At 42.3% G+C, this 24709-nt stretch overlaps 1 protein-coding gene and 1 non-coding gene across 5 annotated transcripts in view; both read right to left on the reverse strand.

The window, feature by feature from the left end:
- Positions 1 to 23991, reverse strand: part of Srcap (Snf2 related CREBBP activator protein) — a 48893-nt gene extending 24902 nt beyond the window's left edge. Inside the window, exons 1-18 of one of the 4 annotated variants that reach the window (XM_032892562.1) lie at positions 23660 to 23991; positions 21850 to 21925; positions 19894 to 20156; positions 16988 to 17239; positions 14746 to 14931; positions 14156 to 14296; positions 10760 to 10982; positions 10370 to 10644; positions 7951 to 8044; positions 7316 to 7405; positions 6164 to 6346; positions 5692 to 6083; positions 5413 to 5590; positions 5017 to 5153; positions 4596 to 4765; positions 4274 to 4466; positions 2471 to 2607; positions 2195 to 2381 (exon numbers count right to left, since the gene is read on the reverse strand). In XM_032892562.1, coding sequence (XP_032748453.1) covers positions 2195 to 2381; positions 2471 to 2607; positions 4274 to 4466; positions 4596 to 4765; positions 5017 to 5153; positions 5413 to 5590; positions 5692 to 6083; positions 6164 to 6346; positions 7316 to 7405; positions 7951 to 8044; positions 10370 to 10644; positions 10760 to 10982; positions 14156 to 14296; positions 14746 to 14931; positions 16988 to 17239; positions 19894 to 19947 — 2892 coding nt within the window. In that variant the 5' untranslated portion in view covers positions 19948 to 20156; positions 21850 to 21925; positions 23660 to 23991. Of the gene's footprint in view, positions 1 to 2194; positions 2382 to 2470; positions 2608 to 4273; positions 4467 to 4595; positions 4766 to 5016; positions 5154 to 5412; positions 5591 to 5691; positions 6084 to 6163; positions 6347 to 7315; positions 7406 to 7950; positions 8045 to 10369; positions 10645 to 10759; positions 10983 to 14155; positions 14297 to 14745; positions 14932 to 16987; positions 17240 to 19893; positions 20157 to 21849; positions 21926 to 23220; positions 23343 to 23371; positions 23590 to 23659 lie in introns of those variants that run through there. The other 3 variants (XM_032892563.1, XM_032892564.1, XM_032892565.1) reach the window with 3 other exon arrangements.
- LOC116894990 lies at positions 8458 to 8591 on the reverse strand. The gene has a single exon (XR_004387181.1). It is a non-coding gene; the product is annotated as a small nucleolar RNA SNORA30/SNORA37 family (small nucleolar RNA).
- Positions 23992 to 24709: the final 718 nt, after the last annotated feature.

Below are 24709 nucleotides of genomic sequence, written 5' to 3' on the forward strand. Positions count from 1 at the left end.
TTCAAAGTCAAAGTAAGGCTAGCATATATTCTGGAAGAGAAGTGAGCAAGTGAAGTGGACAAAATTGTGGGCCTGGTTGAGTCCTAGTTTCAGTTGCCCTCCCCTAAACAGGACAACTGATTAGTGTAGAGTGGAATCCTATATACTTAATAGCCATGTAGTGAGAAGGCACTTAATTCCACTGCAATGGACATTAATGACCCATCTTGGGATAGTGCCAATTCTAGCTTCTAAGCTATGAAGGGAAACCCAGGGTTTTTTTTTTTTTTTTTTCCTATTTTCCAATGGATAAAGGAGGGAATATGGGAGAAGGTCAGTAAGAATTTCAGATTTCTTAACTAGTCAGTCTCAAGGACACTACTTAAATGTATAAAGGGAACAAGAGGCTCAGCTATTGTCAAGGTTTACATGGAAAAATGGCTCCATGATTCTGACAGAAATCCCAAAAGTAAGTCTGCTATTTTCCCTCAGTTGTTGACTTTGAACTAGGGATTTCCTAGTCCATTTGTAAATGTGAAACTGACACTACAGGCCCTTTCTGCACTTCAAGAATAAAGAAGCTATATCCCTAGCTAGCCTCTATCTAGCTTACACTGGAGAATGCAAATACATTTTTTTTTTTAGTTCTTTTTTTCGGAGCTGGGGACCGAACCCAGGGCCTTGCGCTTCCTAGGCAAGCGCTCTACCACTGAGCTAAATCCCCAACCCCACAAATACATATTAACAAAGTATTTTGTGGTGAACATTTCACTGTACACTTTTCAACTACAGCATTTTAATGATCAAGGTCTTTTATTTGGGGAAGTTGCTACATGTAAAGTTTATTATAAATAATGCTACTAAATGCTGGGGTTACCAACTATGCCACTATGCTCTGACTGATAAAAATACCTTCACTTTTTTGTTTGTTTGCTTTGTTTTTCAAGACAGGATTTTTCTGAGTAGCTCTTGATGTCCTGAACCCAACTCTTCAGACCAGGCTGGCCTTGAATTCAGAGATCCACCTACCTCTGCTGGCATTAAAGCAGCCACTGGCTGGCTAAAAGTACCTTCATGTTTTTAGTATTAGGAGCAGGATTATCAAAGTCTTAGATACTGCAGAAGTAGGCTAAAACTATACAGTTGAGGATGAGCTTGAAGTTTTGATTCTTTTACCTTCACACCTCACAAACATGGTCCCACTATGTTCAGCTGATACAGTAATGGGGCTTGAGCTCACTACTTCATGCAAGCTAGGCAAGAACTCTACCCAAGCTAAACTCCAGGCCTACCATTTTCTTTAAAAAGTTAAATTAGCTTAAAAATTGGATGGGGGAGAATTTTTTACACATGCCACTGTGTTGGTAGACAGTTACTTTAGGATTCCATTTTATCACATACTCAGAATAGTAACAGAGTAGAATGGTAGATGTCAGGGGATGGGTAAAACTGAACGGTTTTTCAATATATATATATATATATAGTACAGTGTACCAGCTTAAGAAAATAGAGGCAGTTCTGAGGATGGAGATGACTACACAACATAAATGCCCTTGAGATCACTAAAATGTAAACTTAAAATTGGTTAGAATAATAATTTCGATGAATGTATTTCACCACAATTATAAAATTAGGGGATTCAGGAGTACCAGGACATGCTGTAATCCTAGCATGTAGAAGGTGGAGGCAGGCAGAACAGGAGTTTCAAGCTATCCTGGAATAGTTAAAATAATTTCTTAAAAAGGTGGGAAAGAGCCAGGCCTAGTGGCATGTGCCTTTGATCTCAGTATTGGAGGCGCAGAGGCAGGGGAATCTCTTTAAGTTTGATGCCGGAGTGGTCTGTATAGTGAGTTCCAAACCAGCCAAGAATACACAGTAAGACCCTGTCTTTAAAAAAAAAAGAGGGGGGTGGGGGGGAGAGGAAAAGTAGTATTTGCCAAATAGTAATAGATATTACAGACTTGTTTTCAAAAGTATTAGCTTCATTTTCAAGCACGCTGTAACCTAGGCTTTATAATCCTTGCTTTGATGGACAAGGACACTTAGTTCAATAATTTAACTTGCCATAGGTCACATGACTAAAGAACAATGATGCTATGAAAATAGTATTGAGTTGATAAAATAGGGAAATAGTAAATGTGTAAAAGGTCAGACCTTAAAGTGGAGGCAGAAAGTTTGTATAATAAAACCACTAACCTTAGGGGCAACTACATACCTGGAGTGGATGAACTTCAGTGGCCCTCAGCACCAGAGATGCGGTGCTAAAGCAGATGCCTGGGGTGATGAACGGGGAGGTAACAGGTCGAGGGTCAAATAGATTTGGATGATTGCAGACTTTCCGCAACTGCATCAAAATGTTGATAACACTCATAAAATGGCCTGTAGCTAGTGTCTCCTTAGTTCTGGGGATAGAGAAATAATAAATAAGGGACATTTGACAGCTACCTGGGTTCTACCAGAGTACCAGAATCTACCCTCAGTCCCTTCTTACGTAGTCTGTGCCATGAAGTCATCATAGAGGCAGCGCTGGCGCTTGGAGAGTCGGCACCGGATAACATGCTCATACTTTTTGGGCATCTGCTTCTCAACATCCACCTTAACTCGGCGCAGCAAAAAAGGTCGCAGAACCTAAAGGCAAACAAGCAGGGTGCTAACAGAGTGGGCACTATGCTCCCCATAGTCTTCCTACATAGGTCTTGGCTCCAGGATAGGCAAAGTACTGGCTTAATTCACCAGAAAATAGTCATCAGGCATGCCAGATATTAAATACACTCAGACACAAAGTCTCCTCTCATGTAACTTACTGTTTATAGAGAAGACAAACACAAAGATAATTATAAACAACATACAAAGATGAACCTAGGGCAAACTAGCTTTGAAAGACAGATGATTCAAATTACAATTGGAAGAAAAACTATTTGTTATGTTACATGCTGCAAAAATAAACCAGGCTGGGACTGCTGGGATTAAAGCTGTGTGCTGCTACCATCACCACCTGGTATGAGGTGTGAGACAGTGTTAGCATTCTTTTTTTTTTTTTTTTCAGTGTTAGCATTCTTAATAGGCCTAAAGGCCCTGGATTCAATTGCCAATACTTAAAAAATAAAAAAAACAAAGAAGTGGCCTTGACATTCTAGATTTCTAGAGGCAAATAAATCTGCAATCACAAGATTAAAAAAAACAAAACAAAACAAAAAAACAAAAACAAAACAAAAAAAAACCTCCTAAGAGCAAAGGCAGGTTTGTGAGTTCAAGATTGATCTACATATCAGTTCCAGGACAACCAGAGCTTTGTAGAGAGACCCAGCTCAAGAACAGATCTCAGGACATAATCTTCAGTATCAACTAAGATAAGAGACTTAAAAAGAAAAAAGTAATCATTAATACTTCCTGGTTTCATAGGGCATTATGGTGTAAGCCTTTAATCTTGGGAGGCAGAGGCAGGCAGATCTCTGATAGTTCAAGGTCAACTTGATCTAGAGAATAAATTCCAGTACAGCTAGGGCTACACAAAGAAACCCTGTCTCTAAAAACCAAAAGAAAGGGAGGGTATGTGTGTGTCTCAGAATGTTGAAGCTAGCTGTTCAAAACCTGGAAGAACCAGAGACAACCACCACACTCCCACAAAATAGAGAGCCAAGAGATACAACTCAATAATACAGTAATGCTCTAGATTTAATTTCCAGTACCGAGTGGCACATGCCTTTAACCTTGGCACTTAGAAGGCAGAGGCAGGGGGATCTCTGTGAATTCAAGGTCAGCCTGCCTAGTCTACATGAGTTCCAAGACAGCGAGGCCTATGTGGAGAGAACCTTGTTTCAAAACAAACAACAATAACCAAATCACATTAAATAAGTTCAGATTAGGGCTAGAGATGGTTCAGTGGTTGAGAGCAAAGCTTGCTCTTACGGAGAATCTGGGTTCAATTCCTAGCATTACATCGTGGTTCACAACTATCTTCAATCACATTTCCACAGTATCTACACTCTTCTGACTTCCTTGAACACTAGGCATGTACATAATATATGCAGAGGAAAACACTATATACATACAAATTTGTCCATATAAAGTGAAATCATAGCACATTTCAAGACCCAACAAAAAATAAGAAGAAAACATCTCCAACTATAGAAAACAAAGAATAACTAAGTCAAAGCTGCTCAGCCTGGCAATATTGATTCTCTTCAGCACTACAGCTTGACAACTTAGTTTAGCCCAATCCTGACTTCTCCCTTTAAAAGCCTTACTAGGCACCACTTTAACTTTTACTATACTTATTGTATACAGGTCCTACCTTGTGGAGGCGTTTGACTAGACCTTCATTATATTCTTGGCTTCCCTCAATCATGCCAGTTAGAGGGTTAGAGAACCATTCCTTAAATTCTCGGTGAGACTGGAAGACATGTGGCATCAAAAAATGCATCAAGGACCACAGCTCCATGAGGCTATTCTGCAAGGGAGTTCCTGTGAGGAGCAGGCGCCTCTGGCTGTAAAGACAAAAGGAATTAGGACATAGTAAAATTTCAACTTTCTAAGCATTCTTAATATAGCTGTCCCAGGCAGCCAGCACTTCTTGCAAAGATAAGTCTCCTATGAATCTCTATATTCATCTTTACCTGTTAAAGTTGAGCAGTGACTGCCATCGTTGGGACTTGAAATTTTTGATGTTCTGAGCCTCGTCTAAAATGAGATAGCGCCAATTCTTTCGACGAAAAGCCTGGTGATCCTGCAGTACCAGCTTATAAGATGTGATACACACATGGAAAGCATTGGGCTTGGTCCAGCCCTAAGAGTCAAATAGAAAACAGCTTATGACAAGATAAAAAACAAAACAAAACAAAACAACAACAAAAAACCACAAGGGGAATGGGAAGACATGTTAAAGCACTCGAGTACAGAAATCAGGTTGGAGGAAATCAAACAGTACTAGCAAGAGAATTGAGCAACAGGAAAGTGAGGCAAAGTAATTCATGTGAGGAAAGAATCTAAAACTGAAGGAAACACCAATAAGGGAAGTGATCACATGGAAGACCAAACCTGCCGCTTGAGCTTCCTCTCTTTCTGAGCTCCATAGTAAGTGAGGATTTTAAAACTGGGGCACCAACGTTTCAATTCCATCTCCCAGTTCAACATCACGCTGGTGGGAACAATGATTAAATGGGGACCCCAGTTACCTGTTGAGCAAAAAAGACATAGTAAGACTATGTAAATCTTGCAGCTCTGGTTATACAACCCTAACTATTATCTTTCTGATAATGCTTAAGACCTCAGCACCTATGCTGTTCTCTTTATGTAGATACTGACTGGACTCAATGAGGCTACCAAGACAGTAATAAGGGAAACAAGTAATTCACTTTCCTACAGGTAAAATCACCACTGAATAAGCTCCTCCTGGTAATTAGCCACAGAGATTCCAAGGGAGGAAAAAATTACCTTTCTCACAGGCCAAGTGAGCAAGCAAAGAGATGGTCTGGATTGTCTTTCCCAGTCCCATCTCATCTGCAAGAATACCATTCAGCTTCTTCTCATACATGGTAACCAGCCAGTCAAGGCCAATGTGTTGGTACTCTCGGAGCTGGCCCCGAAGGAGTAGTGGAATAGGTGTCTTCACCTAATAGAAAGGGAGTTATCACACAGGGTGGAGAAGAGGCACTTGTTAGTAGCAAACAGTAAGTCAAGATATGAGAAAGTAGAACTATAGCCTGTAGGTACCTGGGTAGTAGCCAAAGTATAACCCTTGGGCTGGAGACTTTCAGCTGCTGCAGCAATATCAGTAATTTCTTTCTTGGGCCCTAGAGTGGTCGTGGGACCAGGGGTGGGAGGTCCACTGCCCCCATCTACTTCACTCCTTTCATCATCCCGAGCAAGCAAGTATTCTACTCCAAAATCATCATCATCATCATCATCATCATCATCATCATCATCATCATCATCATCATCATCATTATCATCATCATCTCCCTCATCTTGTTCTTCATCTGCTTGGCTCTGTGACTGAGCATCCTCAGACTCATCAGACTCAGATTCTTCTGACTGTGAACTCCCACTCATTTCTTCCTCTGAATGTTCATCTTCCTCATCCTCACTATGCTCCTCAGCAGAGTCTAAATGAGAAGACCAAAGCTTGGTAAACTATTGCTCCAACACCAGCCCTTCCCAGTTGCCCTTTAAACCAAGTATTTACCTGACTGACTGCTACTATCGTCTTGAGCTGCCTCTTCAACGTCTCTTGTTTCTTCTAATTCACAGTCAGAACTATTGGCTTCAACCTCCTCTTCATCTTCACTATTCCCCGAGCCTGGAGCGGAGGCATCATAGGCATAGGCCCCTGCATACTGCTGCAGTAGCTCCTCCATAGAAAGCTCACCTGACAGAGTAGAGAAGTAAACACTGGGTTCCTCTGAGAGGATTGGAAACAGGTATTTTAGTGGTACTGGTTTATTTTACCCAGGTCTATAGGAAGACTAGTTTTTAGCTTTAGCACTAGCTAATAAATCCAATCCTGGTATCAATCATAGTAGGTATAGCATTCTTCTGAGAAGAATAGTACCTACACCTGTGAACTTCCCCTCACTGCTGGTAATTTATTATCTGTCAATAGCACACAGACCAAATATTAATTAATCAGAATTATGTATCTATAGAAGTGGGTGATGACATGGGCCATTAAGTGGGGACTGTGTGCATTTAAACTCCAGGTTTTAGACTTTTCTATTTTTTTTTTTTTTTGGTTCTTTTTTTCGGAGCTGGGGACCGAACCCAAGGCCTTGCGCTTCCTAGGCAAGCGCTTTACCACTGAGCTAAATCCCCAACCCAGACTTTTCTATTTTTATGTTGCACTGTTCTGCAGATGCTCAATCTCCTTTCCATGGTGTCTGATCTCATCACCATAGTTTTTCTTCGAGGCAGTTGCTTTCTAGTTTTCTCTCAGAGGTGTCAATCCTCTTCAGGTTTCTCACTGTTTCCAAGGGCTCAAGCCTCAGTTTTCAGGACTTTCACTCCCCAGGTGTCAAGCCATGCCTGAGCCACCAAGGCATGTCTGCTGTCTCTTGAGGCACTAAAACACCCTTTTAAAATTTTGGTCAAATGTTACTAATATCCTGCTACAGTGGTGATTCCTTCAACTGAGATCTCAGTTCAATCTCCTATCATAATCATGACACTTTCTACTTTTAAGTGCCTTTCATTTATATATCTTTTTGTTGTTATACATATGCAATAATCAGTAATTGAAGATAGGAAGATAAAAATATGACTTATTGTATATTTATCCACCAATTTTCTGCACAGTAGAGACAGCAAGCAGATTTTCCGTAAAATATCTGGTAAATGTCACCTTCTCGAGCCAACTCGCTCAGTTCCATGGCATGATCCACCTCCCCTTCCAACTGCTCTTCAGCTGCTATCGTGTCCTCTTCATCCTCTGCTACAAAGAGAATGACATTTCCACTGGTGAGCCCACCAAAGGACAGTTCCAAAACCATGGTAACACACGTAGTCCTGGTCATAATTTCAGTGAAAAAGAAAATAAAGGCATGGACGTAGGAAAGGGATTTGTAGGGAAGATGGAAGGTTGACAGAGGTGGAAAGTAAGAGAAATCAAAATGTATCTTATACATGTATTGAAATGTCAAAAAAAAAACAAAACAGATTGATTAAAAGAGGGGGGGGGGAGGGGTTGGGGATTTTGCTCAGTGGTAGGGCGCTTGCCTAGGAAGCGCAAGGCCCTGGGTTCGGTCCCCGGCTCCAAAAAAAAAGAACCAAAAAAAAAAAAAAAAAGAGAGAGAGCGCAAGGCATCGCTGACACACGTCTTTAATCCCAGCACTTGGGAAGCAGCCATAAACGAATCTCTGTAAGGTCGAGGCTAGCCTAATCTATATAGAGTTCCAGGACAGCCAAGGATACATAATATAGACCCTGTTTCAAGAAAACAAAGAAAGCAACAATAAAAATGACAGAAGAGGTCTGACCTTCATCTTCATTAGCAGTGAACTCTTCATCATCTTCATCTGGATGCCAGCACTGTTTGTTACACTGTGTGACAGAGGAAGATGGAGGGTCTACCTGTTTGGGAAAGGGTAAAGAGGGGAAGAATTTAACATCTGAGCACAAAGTTGAAAGGGTGTTGTGGTGAGACTTTAATCCTAGCACCGGGGAGGCAGAGGCAGCTCTTGAGTTGGAGGCCAGCCTAGTCTACATAGTGAATTCCGGGTCAGCAGAGAGTCAAAAACCAACAAACAAACAAGGCCCTGTGTGATGCACATACATACCTTTAATATCAGAACTCAGGAGGTAGAAATAAGGGGGATCTCTGAGTTTGAGGTCTGCCTGGTCTACAAAGTCAGTTCCACTGTAGCCAGGGCTATTACACAGAGAAACCTTAACTAAAATATCAAACCAAACAAAACCAAACACAAACAAACAAACAAAAACCAAAACAAAGTAGAAAGACACAGACATATAGCTCAGAAAAGCATCACTGTTCCCTTGAGTAACAGCTGCCACTGGTACAGTGAGTGTCAGGGCAAGGATGTAATCAAGGGTTTTCTCTCAGCACCAGCTACCAAATCCTGACCCCACCGACAAAGGAAGGACCTGTGAAAAGTGCTAGAAAATAAATAAAGGGGGACCATTCCCTTAATCCAAGCTGTACGTAGTTAGAGTTTTTGAATTTGAGGCCAGACTGGTCCACACAATGAGTTCCAAGCCAGACAGGGATACATAATGAGGCTCTCTTTCACCTCCCCTCCCCCACCAACCTCCCCCCAAAACCAAAACAACAACAAAAAAGCAAAAACAAAAAACAAACAAACCAAACCAAATAACTCCTCAACCCCACCCCCATCAAAATAGCAAGCCTGACAACCAAAGCTCAATCCTTGTATAGGTAGGTTAGAATCAATGCCACAAAACTATTCTCTGACTTCCATATTTATACATACACAGACACAATCCTAATAATTTTTTATGTTAGCCTAATCTACATGAGTGCAAGGCCAGCCAAGACAACACAGTCAGACCCCGTCTCAAAAAATAAATAAAATGAAATTTAAAAAGAATTAAATCACGGGCTAGAATATTTTGTTGGTTAAGAACACTGTTCTGTTGCTAGAAGACCTAAGCTCAATTCCTAGCACCCTTCTCAAGTGGCTCAAAACCATCTGTAACTCCAGGTCCAGGGGATCTAAGGACGCTAGCCTCTGCTGGCATCTGCTACAGTGTATGCCTATCCATACCCAGAAATAAAAATCTGTGTTTATAATTACAAATAAAAGACATCATAAAAAATTTAAAATGACAATAATAGTAATTTAAAAAACAACCTTGAGATGCAGACATACAGACCAATGGTATAAAGGTCCAGAAGATTTTTTTTTTTTTTTGAGACAAAGTCTCACTATGTACCTCATGCTGTCTTGGAATTACTACGTAGACCAAGCTGGTCTAAGATCCACCTGCCTCTGCCTCCTGAGTACTGGGATAAAAGTATATGACACTACATAAGCTCCAAAAACGATTTCTAAAATTTTTTTTTATTTATTTGTATATATGGATAGCTTGCCTTTATATACATTTGCACACCAGAAGAGGGCATCAGATCTCATTACAGATGGTTGTGAGCCACCATGTGGTTGCTGGGAATTAAACTCAGGACCTTTGGAAGAGAAGCCAGTGCTCTTAACCACTGAGCCATCTCTCCAGCCCCCCAAAAATGATTTTTAAGCTGACCACAACTCCCAAATTCATACCACCTAACACATAGTGCACATACACACACACACATACACAAATAAATAAATCAAATAATTTGCATATGCTTGTGGAAATCAGAGCTCATTGTTTGGTGTCTTCCTCAATCACTCTCCACTGAACTTGGAGCTCACTGATTTAGCTAGACAAGCAACCCTCCAGGACCCTCCGATCTCTGCTTCTTAAAGTTGAGACTACTATAACATACCACTACACATGCCTTTTTTTCATGTGGCAAACTGGGGAATGAACTCAAGCACTGTACCAACTAAGCTATCTCTCCTCAGTCCTCCCCTAGGAATTTTAAAAGTACAATAAATGCTTCCATTATATTATAAGAAACCTTGCTAGTTGCAGGCTTCAATTTGGTTCGCAAATGATCAACTTCCCTAGCAATGAAACCCCAATTGTCCTTAACCCATATTCTTTTTTTTTTTTTTTGCTTCTTTTTTTTGGAGCTGGGGACCGAACCCAGGGCCTTGCGCTTCCTAGGCAAGCGCTCTACCACTGAGCTAAATCCCCAACCCCTTAACCCATATTCTTAAAACCATGGCTCAATCTATGCCCAGGATTTTAGAGCTGAAATTATCCAGCTACTTCCCTTCTGAATCTTCCTTCCTGTACCTCTTCTGTTTATACCTCCAAATCCTGAGAAGGCTCCTCTTCAATATTTTCCTCAGGCCCATCAGGGGTATCACTGTCATGAGAAGGTGTTTGAGAGGGGCTAAAAGGTCCACCCAATAGCTGAGGAGGGAGGGAACGGAGCAGCTCTTCCAGCGGCAGTTCCCCCTCGTGTCGAAGAAGTTCAATTTCACGTCTCTGGGTCTCTGCATCATTGCCTTCCTGCTGTTCTTCAACCTCTATGGTCTCCTCATCATCCTCCTCTTCTTCCTCTTGGGGTTGAAAGTCCCCATCTATAGCAGGAGAACAAGGTCACAAAGTCCACGGGCCCTGCAAGCCACAGGGTGGGTTTTTCAGCTCTGGAAAGGGCACTTGGGGAAGAGTAACAGGACCAAAGAGCACACACACCTTCATCATCCAGCCGAGAAACAGGGGGTGGAGGACTGGATGCTGCTGAGGAAGAACCAAGACAAGGGGAGGAGCCAGCTTTGCTGGAGGCTAGTGGCTGGTTAAGGCTCTGAGATAGAAGGTCTGAGTACTTCTCAGTTTGCCCTACAATGAAGTCCAGGTGCAGGTCCAAGGCCTTCTTACGTTTTTCTTCAAGACGAGACTGTTGTTTGAATTGTACCACCTACCATAATCACAAAAGACATCAGTCACCCACATAATCACTTGTTTATATACTCTTAGTCAACTACTTAGGGATAATACAGTTATGCCAGACTTTGGCCTGGCCATTCAGAAAAAGCTAAAAACTCTTTAAGGGGTCTCTGATGTATACAGTACTTCTGAAAAACAAAACAAAACAAAACAACAACAACAACAACAAAAAACCAAAAACAAAACAAAAAACCCACCAATCCCAAAACAACAACAAAAACAGCCAAAAACTGAATAAAAGTATCTATGAGCTGGAGAACACTATCAGCTTAGTTTGGATGTTTAAAAGAGCACTGACTGCTCTTTCAGACGTCTTGAGTTCAATTCCCAGCAACCACATGGTGGCTCACAACCATCTGTAATGGGATGTACTCTTCTGGTGTGTCTGAAGACAGCTACAGTATACTCACATAAATAAAAATAAATATTTAAAAAAATTAATAATAAAGTAGTCAGTCAGTGGTGGCACACACATTTAGTATCAGCAGAGGCAGGCAGACCTCTTTAATTCAGGACCAGTTTGGTCTACAGAGTGAGTTCCAAGACAGCCAGGTTTACAGAGAGAAGCCCTGTTTTCAAAAACCAAAAAATCCAAACAATCAAATTATAAACAAGAGTATGTGTGGCTACCAGTGTTGGTCAGTAGAAGAGCACATGCCTAGCATATGCATAGTCCTAGGTTTGGGTGGGGGTTTGGGAGTGGTGGTGTTGTCTTCTTTAACTACTAATAAGGAGAATGGCAGAAGTAGAAAGAAATCATGTGTGATTGGCCAGTATGTGAACTAACCTCAAATAAAAATTATTCAAAAAAATTTGGAGGTTAAAAGACAGTGACCAAAGCACAAACTTAGCAACAGGAGGCTCTGGGTTAATAAAACTAAAACCATAGGTGGACATGGTTACACACACCTTGAATCCCAGCATTGGGGAGGCAAAGGCAGGCAGATCCCTGTTGAGTTTGAGGCCAGCCTGGTCTACAGAACAGCTAGAGCTATGTAGAGAGGCCTATCCCAAAGAAACCAAAACAACAACAAAAACTAAACCTCAAAAACTTGAGGTTGACAAAATGGCTTAGTAGGTAAAGGCACTTGTTGCCAAGGCTAACAACCTGAGTTCAACTAGGACTTACAGGGTGGGAAAGAAAACCAACAACTTCCACAAATTGTCCTCTGACCCACACATCAGCTGTGGCTCATGTGCACCTAACATAAATAATTAAATTTTTAAAAAATGGGGATGAGGGCTGGAGAGATGTCTCAGTGCTTAAGAGCATTTACTATTCTTACAGAGGACAGAAGTTTAATTCTCAGCACTCACATCAGGCAATTAACAACTGCCTGTAACTTCAGCTCCAGGAGACCCAACATCCTCTGGCCTCCAAGGTCACCAGCATTCCTGTGCACATCATATACCCATATACAGACACACACATAATTTAAAAATGATGAATGTAAAGGTTTTTTAAACTGGGGACTAGAATGATGGCTCAGAGGTTAAGAGCATGTGTTGCTCTTCTCGAGGTTTGGTTCCCAACATTTGTATCAGTTCATTCACAATAACCTATAATTCCAGTTCCCAGAGGTCCAACTTGCTCTGGTAGGTATGTGGGTATCTATATGTACGTAGGGCACATAAATCTCCTATAAGCACACATACATGCATAAAACAAACAAATCTTCAAGTTTTTTACCTCCAGGCATAGTATTGAACATCCAGTCTAGAGAGGTAGAAGTAGGTAGACCTCAAGCTAGCCTGATTCATACAGGGAGTTCTAGGTTAGCCATAGCTATATCTCTCACAAACAAATAAATGCCTAGGCATGCTGGCTGAATCAGGATTACACTCAGTTCAAGGGCAGCTTGAGTTACATGAATTCCAGGCCAATCTAGACTATAGTAAGACTTTGTCTCAAATGCACAAAAAAAGAACAGCAAGATGGCTCAACATCAAGACTAAAGGCCTGACTGAACTAAATCCTTGTGACTCACACAGCAGAAACAGAAAACAGACTAGACAGCCACAAATTGTCCTTTGACCTCCTATGCGTGACATGGTATGTCTCCTCAGCCCAAAACCAAATACACACATAATAAACAAATGTTAATCCCCCTTCCCTCCATTCTAGGTATTAAATGGCACAGCCTCAGAACTCAGGAGACTGAAGATGGTTCTGGAGGAAACTAAAGATGGCTCCAGAACATCATATGCTGCATAGAGAGACTGTCTCAACATAATACAAAATAAACACTGCAGCCAAGTATGCACACTAAAGAAAAGTGAGTTCAAGACCAATTATCATGCTGTTAAACTCTCATAATCCAGCACTTGAGAGCAAAGAGGAAAAAGGACCAAGCCCTGCTACACAGTGATTTTGAAGCTAATCTTGAGATCCCTGTTGCAAAATTGAATAGCAGCAGCAACAACAACAACAACAAAGGGCCCTTAAAAGGTGGGAGTATCAGGAGTTCAAAGTATCCTTAGCTACATAGCAAATTTGAGGATAACATGAGTTACATTATAGACTGTCTCAAAACTAAAATAATAAGAAAACCTATGAAATACAGAATACCCCTATCTCAAACAATATAGTATGACAATGACTTACATAATACTTTTTACACCACAATTTGTATAATAAAACAATTTGAAACTATTTGAAACTCTTTTAATTAGATGTTCATATATTATATACATTTTAAGTCCTGGACTTGAATATCTCCAGATTAGATGCCCACAGGGAGTCCCAGAACCAACCACACAAGCACAATAAGGGAGAGGAAAGGATTCAGAGATAATTACAATTTAACATATGGGCAGGAGGGATAATTAAGTAAACAGGAAACAAGCTAAATACACCCTGCAAAAGTATGGCCTAGGAGTCAAGGAGTCCTATTCACCCCTAAATATATAATGGATATGCCACTATAAAACAGACTATTGGGTCTTTTAACGGAGTAGGTAGGAAAGGGAAGCTAAAGTCCTTCTCCCTTGTGACACTCAGTGGTAGAAAGGTCCAGTACATAGGGAAATGTCATAAAGAGTTGGAACTGCAGTGTTCCTCAGTGAGTTTTGGTAAGGCCTACTAATATACCTCCCTCTAAGCTAGTTCAGGGCCATCTCCTTTTTGTCAGCCTCACTACTTACCTTCTCTACATTGCTCCAGAACTGCCTAACATCCTTGGCCATGGTAGAAGCAATTCGGCGCAGCTTGGCCTGTTCTTCTCTCCGAGCTCGTTCCTCCTTTTGTCGCTGCTCTTCGTGGTGCCGAATCACCATACGTACTACCTATAGAAATAATAACCCAGAATGAAAACGTTCAAAGCTAAATATCCCTATCCACAATAAACACAAATGTAATCAAGGGCAAGAAAAGGCTTACCTCAAATGCAAAAACCACCAAAAGGGGTATATTAATTCATGGGCTTTATTTGGGGGTGTTGTGTGCAAGACAGGGTTTCTCAGTGTGGTCCTGTCTACCCTAAAACTCTGTAGACCATGCTGTTCTCAAACGCAAGAGATTCACTCCTGTCTGCCTTTTTAGTGCTAGGATTAAAGGTATGCACCACCGGGGTGGGGATTTAGCTCAGTAAGGCCCTGGGTTCAGTCCCCAACTCAAAAAAAAAAAAAAAAAAAAAAGAAAAAAGAAAAAAGGTATGCACCACTACCTCACAGCTAATCATTAAGGTTTCAAAAACACCTGAAAACATACATACATTACAGCAAACAGGACATACCTTGCGGGCCACACCTCGTTTCCATCTGCGCTCCTGAGCGAAGTCAGCAGAGAGCCACTGCATCTCTTCACATAGATAGTCCCAGTGCCCTTTAGGGCGGGGAGGCTCTGGCACTTTAGGTAGCCTTTTCAATGACCAGAATCCTTCCTTCCGAAGTTCAGCAATCCGAGTTTCAATTTCAGCTTCCTAATGTGGGGTAATGACATTGATCAAGAGTTCCTACACATACATCTCACTGCCATGTCTGGAATCCTGACCATTGAATGGGCTCGGTGTTTTATGCTCATATCACTCCTAAAAGGTAAAAGATTCTATTGGGAGTGGTATGGGGGGGATATTTAGGAAATTAAATGATTTTCCTGAAATTATATAGCTAAGAAAGAACTGGGAATCAAAAATGTCTAGAAACCTGAGCATGGTAGCATATGTCTTTAATCCCTAGTCCTGGAGGGCAAAGGCAGGCAGAACTCTGAGTTCCAGGCTAATTTGTTCCACACAGTAACTTTCAAACCAATCAGAGCTACATACTAACACCCTGTCTCAAAACAAACAAACAAACAAACAAACAAATACCCAAAGAAGTAATGAAATGTTGACAACTGCCTTCCATGTGAAAGTGCACACACAAACACCTATAACCATAACACAAGTGAAACAGGTATAAAATGTCAGGCCATGGTTTCATACTCTTTCGGTTCACACAATCTCTAAAAACCCTGAACAAAGATGAGCCTCAGGAAAACGTACTTCAAAAGGAGTGCCTAATTCTTTCTTAACTTCTGAAGGGTTCTCAGCAATGTAGAAATCTATTTCTTAGAAATACGATTTCAATCTAATTTAAAATTTCACAGGCTATAGGCTAGATATAAATGGGAAAACATTTTAATACCATAACGGGGTTGGGGATTTAGCTCAGTGGTAGAGCGCTTGCCTAGCAAGCATAAGGCCCTGGGTTCGGTCCCCAGCTCCGAAAAAAAAAAAAGAAAAAAAATACCATAACATCCTATAAAGTACTTCAGTGTCTAATGCCGTCTTTATTTAGATTTGTTTTGTTATTTATTTATTTATTTTTGGCTTTTTTCACTTTTTGAGATAGTGTCTAGCTCACTCTGAGGTCTAGGTTGACTCAGACTCTGTACTCCACACAGGTGTGAACTACCTCGGTTAGCTCCTTTATACATGTTATCTATTTTTCAGTTTCAAGACAGGGTTTTTCCATGTAGCCTTGGCTGTCCTGGAAGTCACTCTGGAGTCCAGGCTGGCCTCGAGGGATTTAAAATGTACACTATCATCAGTTGGCCTAATTTTTTTCAATTATCATTTACCTTTAAAAAAAAAAAAAAAAAAAAAAAAAAAAGACACTGACCATTTCATAGTTAGGCGGCCTTGATCTCATACTTCATTTCCTTCATCTCCCAGTGTTGGAATTAGAGGTAGAGCCACACCACCTGCCTAATTCTTTAAATCTGGTGACAGTTGAGAATTTGCCTAGTACATGCAAAAGGCCTGACTTCAATCCCCAGAGCAGTACAAGAGGAAGTTTGAGAGTATACTTACTTTAACAGACACCCCATTCTGACAAAGAAAATGAAAACTGGGGTATGACTCTGATAACAACACTTGCCTAGAGCAGAATGACAGCTCAGCAATTTAAAGCACATGTCTTAGTTTAATACTTAACACCAACATAGTGGCTCATAAGTCCCAGTTCCAGAGGATATGACACCCTCTCTTAACACTACGAAGACCAGGGTTGGATGTGGTAAATACATACATGTAGGCAAGACACTCATACATACAAAAATATAACAAATTAACCTTTTAATAAAAGGGGAACACTTGGGCTGGAGAGATGGCTCAGCGGTTAAGAGCACCCGACTACTCTTCCAGAGGTCCTGAGTTCAATTCCCAGCAACCACATGGTGGCTCACAACCATCTGTAAGGAGATCCGATGCCCTCTTCTGGTGTATCTGAAGACAGCTACAGTGTATTTATATATAATAAATGAATAAATCTTTAAAAAAAAAAAAGGGGAACACTTGCCTAGCATGCACAAGATCTCACTTTAGGCTGAGGGAAGGCTGCTCATGCTGTTCTCTCATCTGTGTATGGCGGTGTGCCTGCATGTGTGTTTGCATACCACTTGAATGCCTGATATCCATGAAGGCAAGCAGAGGGAACTGGACCTCCTGGAATTTAAGCCAACTCCCACAAATCTTCATGGGCCTTCCCAATACATACATGTTTGGCTTGCTCTGCAATTTCTGCATGGCTCTTCTCCCACTTTGGGCCCCTGTTGATTGGGTCAGCAGCATGGGATAAGCTGAACCCCTCCAGAGGAACTGTGGTACCATCTTGCGGGCCTGGCGGTCCATCCAGTGAGGAATCTTGAGCTATGTGTTGTGGGGAGATGCCACCTGCCCCACTAGAAGCTGGAGAACTAGAGGAGGCAGGGGACACAGGATTGCTGCCTGTCATGCCGTCCGACACCATCTAGAAAAAAGGAAAATATGGAGAAAAAGGATGCTAAGCATTGTGCTAAATGTTTTAAATGCATTTTTATATTCCATTTTACAACAAAAAATGCAGAATAAGATATCACTCCCATTTTTATCAACCCAAACATGTTGTTGTCTTCTTTCTTCTTTTTGGTTCGTGTCAAAGGGAGGATGCTACAGTTGAAGACAAAACCTCACTGCATCTGGCCTGGGATTTTTAACTCACCTTTCAAGTGCTGGATTAACAGGCTAGTGCCACTACACCAGGCTTGGGAAGTTTTTTTTTTTTTTAAACAAATTAAAATGGTAGAGGCAAATTTGTGGTATACTTTTGACGTGCAAGACTAACATGCTGATACATACAACTACCTAAAAGACTTCTACAACAGTGATGAGGTATAGCTCTCTAAATGAGACTTGTTTGTTTTAGGATACTACAACACACAATTCTTTTGATCTTTTTGCCCCTGAGATAGTCTATGTACTTACAGAGATGCACATGTCTCTGCCTCAGGAGAGCTATGATCAAAAGCATGCTATGATTTCAAATTTAATAGTCCTTTTAGGACCTTGATTTTACTCACAGAAAGAGGAAATATGGTAGATTCATCTAATCAATTTGAGTTAACATAAATACCAGGGGAAAAAGCCCCTAAACTTCTTCAGTTGTGATACAGAGATGGAATAAAACATTCTTCTCAGACACCCACACATTATTAAGTATCAACTATAAAAGCAATATTGGAAAACAATGTCCCACTGAAATATGAACTCACTCATGGAATCCAGTACAATACAGAAGCCTCAAATTCCTAACACAACTAAATGGCTAAAAACTATGTATCAAAATGTCCAATTAGCTAAAAAAAAAAAACCGTGAAGTATCAAATCTATTGGAAAATGCAATGCAGAGTGCTTACTTACCTGGATCATGCAAAGCCCTGCACTCAACTCCCAGCAACATATTTGAAAGCTCAAAAGGATATGGCTCAATGCTAAAAGAGTTTACTTCAGCATGCACGAGGACTTAACCTCAAAGGCCAGCATAACAAACAGCAAATGAACAAACTATCAATTGAACTAGCTATCTATGGTGGTACAGGTGTATAATCCCAATACTCAGGAGGCTGGAATACATGAAAAAAAAAAAATCATCTCCCAATTCCCACCTCCATTTTGAAACGGGGTCACATGCAGCGCAGGTGAGGCTGGAAATCCTTTATATAGCTGAGAATGGCCTCCAACTTCTTTTGCTGTTGGCATTTTTTTTTTCCTTTTTTCAAGACAAGGTTTCTCTGTGTAGTCCCGGCTATCCTAAAATTGCTCTGTAGACTAGGCTAGCCTCAAACTTAGAGTCTGACTTCTCTCTGCTTCCAAAGTGCTGGGATTAAAGGTGTGCTTCACCACCCAGCTGACCTCAAAGCTTCCTGCCTTACCAAAGTACTGGAATTACCATTCTGTGCCACAATATATACACACAGTACTGGGAATCAGCCTAAGGCCCAATCCTGAGCCTTGTGCATAAAAAGCACTGTACCAACTATGGTATACCCCAGCCCCACAAGAAGCCATGTTTTATTAAATGCAAATGAAGATCTAATTAATTTTAAAAACATGCCCCCTCCCAATGGCCCCCGCCACTTCACATTCCCTTGGTATGAGGAAAGAAACAATGCCTCAATAAATGCTTACCCTGTTTCAATTCCAAATGAAGTTAAACTATTCTCAAAGCCTATAGTCTTAGAATTTCCATTTACAGCCTAGCCTAGATCTCTCGTTTTCAGTTTTTCATTATTTTGAGACAGTGTTTCTCTGGGTAGCCTTGGCTGTCCTAGAACTTGCTCTGTAGTCCAAGCTGGCCTTGAACTGCCTTTGCCTGAGTTCTGGGAATAAAGGCATGTGCCACCTCCTTATGGTAAGAAAGACCTCCTTATGGTAAGAAAGACCTGTCTTTTTTCTTTTTTAATAATTTTTTGAAGATTTATCTATTTATTTTATGTATGTGAATACACTGTTGCTCTCTTCAGACACACTAGAAGAGGGCATCAGATTCCATTAGGGATGGTTGTGAGCCACCAAGTGGTTTCTGGGAATTGAACTCAGGACCTCTGAAGTGCAGTCAGTACTCTTAACTGCTGAGCTATCTCGCCAGCCCATGTTTCTTTTTTTTTTTTCTAAGACAGGGTCTCACTATGTAGTCTTTACTGGCCTTGATCTCAGAGATCTGCCTGTCTCTGCCTCTGAGTGCTTTAATTAAAGCATGTACTAGCACACTTCTCAAGATCTGTACTCTTGGAAGTCAACATTATTATTATTATTATGTAAAGTAGAAATAAGTACCTGAAGCCAGGCACAAAACCAAGCCTTTGATCACAGCACTTGGAAGTCAGAGACAAATGGATCTGAGTTCAAGACCACCTTGTTCTACAGAGCAAGTTCCAAGACAGTAGTAGATGGAAAAATTCTTGTCTTAGAAAACCAAATTAAAAAAGAAAAATTTAGGCTTCACATATGTTATACCCCTATCTATTTGAGAGAGTTCAAACTCAGCTATTTGTGTGGGTATTCAGGCCTGCAACACCACTTCTATCTCAAAGCCATGAATGAGTTCACAGAAAATAATCAAAGGATCCTTTCCCACTTTCAAACCTGTGTCTGTAGGATTGGGAGCTGAGGATGAGCAGGGGAGGGGCTGCTCTGCATGGTCCCACTCCCAGGCTCCTTGCTGGATGCCTGAAGAATGACTGGGTTATTACCACCGTTGCTGCAGGCCGAGTGGCTGGTGTCCGGCTGCAGGGCATGCTGGGAGCTGGCCTCATTCTGGGCCACCAGCCACCGGGACCTGCCTTCCAGGGCCCGGGGCCCACCAGGGCGTCCCAGCCTCCGCTCAGGTCCACCAGCCTCTGGAGTACCTACAGTTGGATAAAACAAAACAAGACAAAACAAACAAACAAAAACAAGAAAAAACAAGTAGAAATTAAAGGCTATTAAAACAATTGTTTTTGAGACAGATAGGGTCTTAGTCTACTATCCAGAATGACCTGGGACTTAGTATCCTCCTGCTTCAGCTTCCAAAGTGCTGGGGTTAACTGTTTTCAGGGATAAGAAGGTAGCTCAGCTGGTTCTGTCTAACACCCATGAAACATGGGTTCAATTCCCAACCCTACCTAAAGCCAGCAGGGTGGTAAACTCCTTCAATCTGAAAGCTTGGGAAGCAAAGGAAGACCAGAAGTTCAAGGTCATCTTTGGTTATACATTGACCATGAGACTCTCAAGATGCTACTTATTCCTATGTTTCTTGGATATTTACTATGTATAAATACCTGGAAGTACTTGCTTAAACAAAGGTGGTAGGACAGACATATTTATATATGCCTATATTCACAGCTGTTTGGAACACTGGGGGACAATTGTTTGAACATAGGCATTAGAGACCAGCCTCAAACTCATAAGATCTCATTTCAAAAGAAGAAATATGCTAGGCAGTTGTGGTATATGTCTTTAACCCCAGCACTCAGGAGACAAGAGGCAGGTGGATTTCTGTGAGTTCAAATGGCCAGCCTGGTCTATAGAAAAAGTTCCGGGACAGCCAGGGCTACAAAACTAAGCCCTATCTCCAACAACAACAACAACAACAACAACAACAACAACAACAAAAAACAAAAAACAAACAAAAAACCCCCCACAACAACAACAGCAGCAGCAACAACAACAACAACAAACAAAAACGAAGAAATATGTCAGGGGTGGTGGTTCATACCTATAATCCCAAGCTTTTAGGGGGCTAAGGCAAAATCACTGCTATGAATTCAAAGTCAGCTTAGGCTAGAGACTGAGATCCCCTCTCTTAAAAAGGAAAACAGAGAAGGAACAGGGAGAAGCATAGAGCTGAAGACAAAGCTCACTTGGTAGGATACTTGACTAGTACCCTCAGAGCCTGAGATTTCGTGCCTAGAACCACAGAGAATTGTGTCATGATAGTACACTTGAGGCAAGAAGATCAAAACCACTTAAGATTATTCTCAGCTATACAGGCTGAGGCCAGTTAAATTATGTGAGGTTGTCTTAAAAAAAGAAATAGAAAAGAAAACAAAGAAGAAAGATAATAGTAGGAGAACTTAAATCCAGATAGCCTTGTTTCAAAACACTGAAGAAGCCAGGTTGGTGGCAGAGGCCTTTAATCCTAGCACTGGGAGGCAGAGACAAAAATCTGAGTTGAAGGCCAGCCTGATCTACAAATAAAGTTTTAGGACATGAAGGGTCACACAGAGAAACTCTGACTTGGGAAAACAACAACAACAAAAAAGGAAAAAAGAAAACAAGCAAGCAAAACCAAAAACCAAACCAAAAAAAAAAAAGAAAAAAGAAAAAAAAAGAAAAAAAAGAAACAAACCACGGAAAAATATAACACTCTTAGTGCTCTCCCTGGTAGTGCTAAAGTAACACCTTCCTTTTTTCAGCCCCAGTTCCATTGTACCATTATCACCAAATCCTCCACAGAAAACACATGCAAATAACCACTTGAAAGCTATTCTCTGATTATTTCATACTGTTTTTCTCCCACTTAACATCAGCATACAAAATTGTATCTGAAGGTGAGCTCACCTGTGTGAGCAGAGACCACACCCCCTGTGAAAGTCTGCACTTCCACGGTGCCGTGCTGTAAAGAAGGCAATCACACCTAAAACAGGAGAGGAAGCAGCAATGAGGATAGAACCCACATTTCTCAATCAATACCCATTTAAGGTTACCTACACCAGATTTACTGGACTTTAAAATACACCCAAAGTCATTTCATATAATAGTAATAGGAAAAGCTCAGGCTTCAGAAAAATAAGACAGTAAACTGGGCTAGGTTGTAGCTCAGTGAGGACTTGGAGGTGGGTGTGAAGAAATGCTTCAGTGATTTAATAGTATTATTGCTGGGGTTGGGGATTTAGCTCAGTGGTAGACCGCAAGCGCAAGGCCCTGGGTTCGGTCCCCAGCTCCGAAAAAAAGAAAAAAAAAAAAGAGTATTTATTGCTCTTGCAGAGGTCCTGGGTTTCATTGCAAGCAGCCACAACTGCAGTTCATAACTGCTAAAACTCCAGTTCCAGTGGACCCAATTTATTCTTCTGGCCTGTTAGGACACCAAGCATGCATGCAGTGTATATACATGTTGTGGCAACAAAAGCAAATTGTGTTTTGTATGGAGAATTTCACAAGGTTATACATTCTGGCTGAATAAGAGCAGGGAAGAAATAAGACAACAACAACAAAAAAACTGTAAAAGCTAAAAGCACTTAAAGCTCCGACAGACAACTGAAGGATTTATCTAGAAGTTGCCAAAGCCTCCTGGATGCCTGATAGCTTCTTTGCCTTTTCAGTGAGAACAGAAATGAGAGTGGAGTTCCCAAAAAAGCAAAAAGCAAATAGTTGGTCATAAAGTAAAGGACCCTTTGGATACAGAATGAGCAAGACAAAAGAGCCAAAGAACTTTAAAGAAAGCGCTTTTTAAGCGGGCATAAGTGAAGAAGGCTCCAAGGAGACCCAACAGCCGGAAACAAGCAGGGTTAAAGTATTCAAGGCCCAGAAGCTTAAGTCCAGTTAACTCCTTATCTAGGTGCTGTGCTGCCTTGATTCATCCTCCAGAACATTCCGAGGAGTGGAGGAAATCCAAATCCATGGGGCCTGAATTATTGACTCCAGCATTCCTAATGATCTCCCAATACCCGTCAGTAGACTGACCCAACATGACCCTTGACCTCTGCCAAGTTTTTACTACCAAGACAGCAGCCCCGCCCCCTCACGGTCGCCCACCCCACCCAACGTGCGCGCCAGGCTGGGGGAGGGGCTGGCGCGTGCGCGGCTGGAGGCGGGGTGAGCCGGCAGCGCGCACGGCCTGAGGGTGGGGGGGTTCCCGCCAGAACCCTATCCCATAGACTGGGTCACAGGACTCAGAAGTCCGCGTCCGTCAGCGCCCACACATCAACAGACCGCAAAAGGCTCAGGAAGGAAGAGTTCGTGCGCAAAGTCTCGGTCTCCTAAATGGATTATGGTGGGCATGCGCCCGGACTATTCGTCTCATGCTCCCTTTCCTCTTCCTCTCCCCTGAGGGGAGGCAGGTTGGTGGGCGGGCAAAGCGCACCTGGGTCCGTCCTCTCGGGGTTTGCTCGCTCACGCACGCGTGCGCAGAAGGGCAGGAGGGCAAGGAGACGCTCCGACACCAGGTGCCACTCGGCTTGACCCCCCCACCCCCCACGACGTCTCTATGGGCGCGCGCAGGCAACCTTGCTCACCGGCCCCAGGGCCCCGCTGACGGTGCGCGCGCAGCACCCCGGGAAGGTGGGAAGAGGCGCTCGTAGATGCGCGCGCAGTCACCCGTCAGGGGAGGGGAAACTGTGGAGCCTCCGCCATCTTGTCTCCCTCTCCTTACCTGCGTCCTCGGGGGCGTGCTCACCACCCCCCCTCCCGCTGAGGAGGGGGGAGGGCCCCCTCTTGGTCACCGCCTTCACTGCTTTAAATTCCCCTAAGGGCCGCAACAAGAGCCACTCCAGTGCTCCCACCGCTTCTAGTCACTCCACGAAGGTGAGATCAGTGAGCTGAAGAAAAAGGAGACGCTACTCTCAGCGACCCCGCCGCCGCCGCTGCTCCCGAGGCCTCACCAAAATGGCCGCCGCCGTCTCGGCCGCCACCGCCACTACCACCACCACTACCACCACCACCAAGGCTCGTTATCGCTACCGCCAGAGCGGCCCGTCTTCTCGCGATACACAGTAACTGGAGGCTGGAGGGGCGGGTAGGCTCGCGTGCTAGCGTAGGACAGTGGGGCGCAAAGCAAGTTGGGAGTTGTAGTTCGCTCCATGGCTCCATGCTGGCCCAGCATGCTTCAATGGGTCTGAAACTCCTGCTACATTGCAGCTGCCCGCTGGGACCGCCCTTTGGATTTAGGAAGGTTTTGTTTTTTGGTTTTTTTTCAGGGCTACTTGTTTCAAACGGATTTGGAAGTTTTTATTTTTGCAGATCACCGAGTGAAATGAAACAAATGAATAGTAGAGCCTAGATCTCCTGATTCCCAAAGCAGTTACTTTTTTTGTTTGTTTTTGAAAGGCCAGGTCTCACAATGTAGCTTTGGCTGACCTGGACTCACTATGTAGATCGAACTAACCTTACTTACATTTACAAAAATGCTCCTGCATCTTCCTGGGATTAACGTGTGCACCACCACTACCAGCTGCAACTTTGTAGCATTGGTTTCCAAAGAGCTCCCAAACATCTTGCCAATGGATTACAGTCTTTTACATTAATAACTATTTTGAGAGGTTAGGAACATAGCTCAGTGACTAAGAATATTGGCTGCTTCCTCTTCCAGAGAACCCACATTCTATCTCCAGAATAAAGAAGCTCCTGCTCTTTAACTCCAGTTCCAAGGAATCTGACACCCTCTTCTGGCCTAAGGGAGCAATGCACAAACATGGTGCACAGA

Source organism: Rattus rattus, chromosome 2 (assembly GCF_011064425.1).
Source record: "Rattus rattus isolate New Zealand chromosome 2, Rrattus_CSIRO_v1, whole genome shotgun sequence".
NCBI lineage: Eukaryota > Metazoa > Chordata > Mammalia > Rodentia > Muridae > Rattus > Rattus rattus.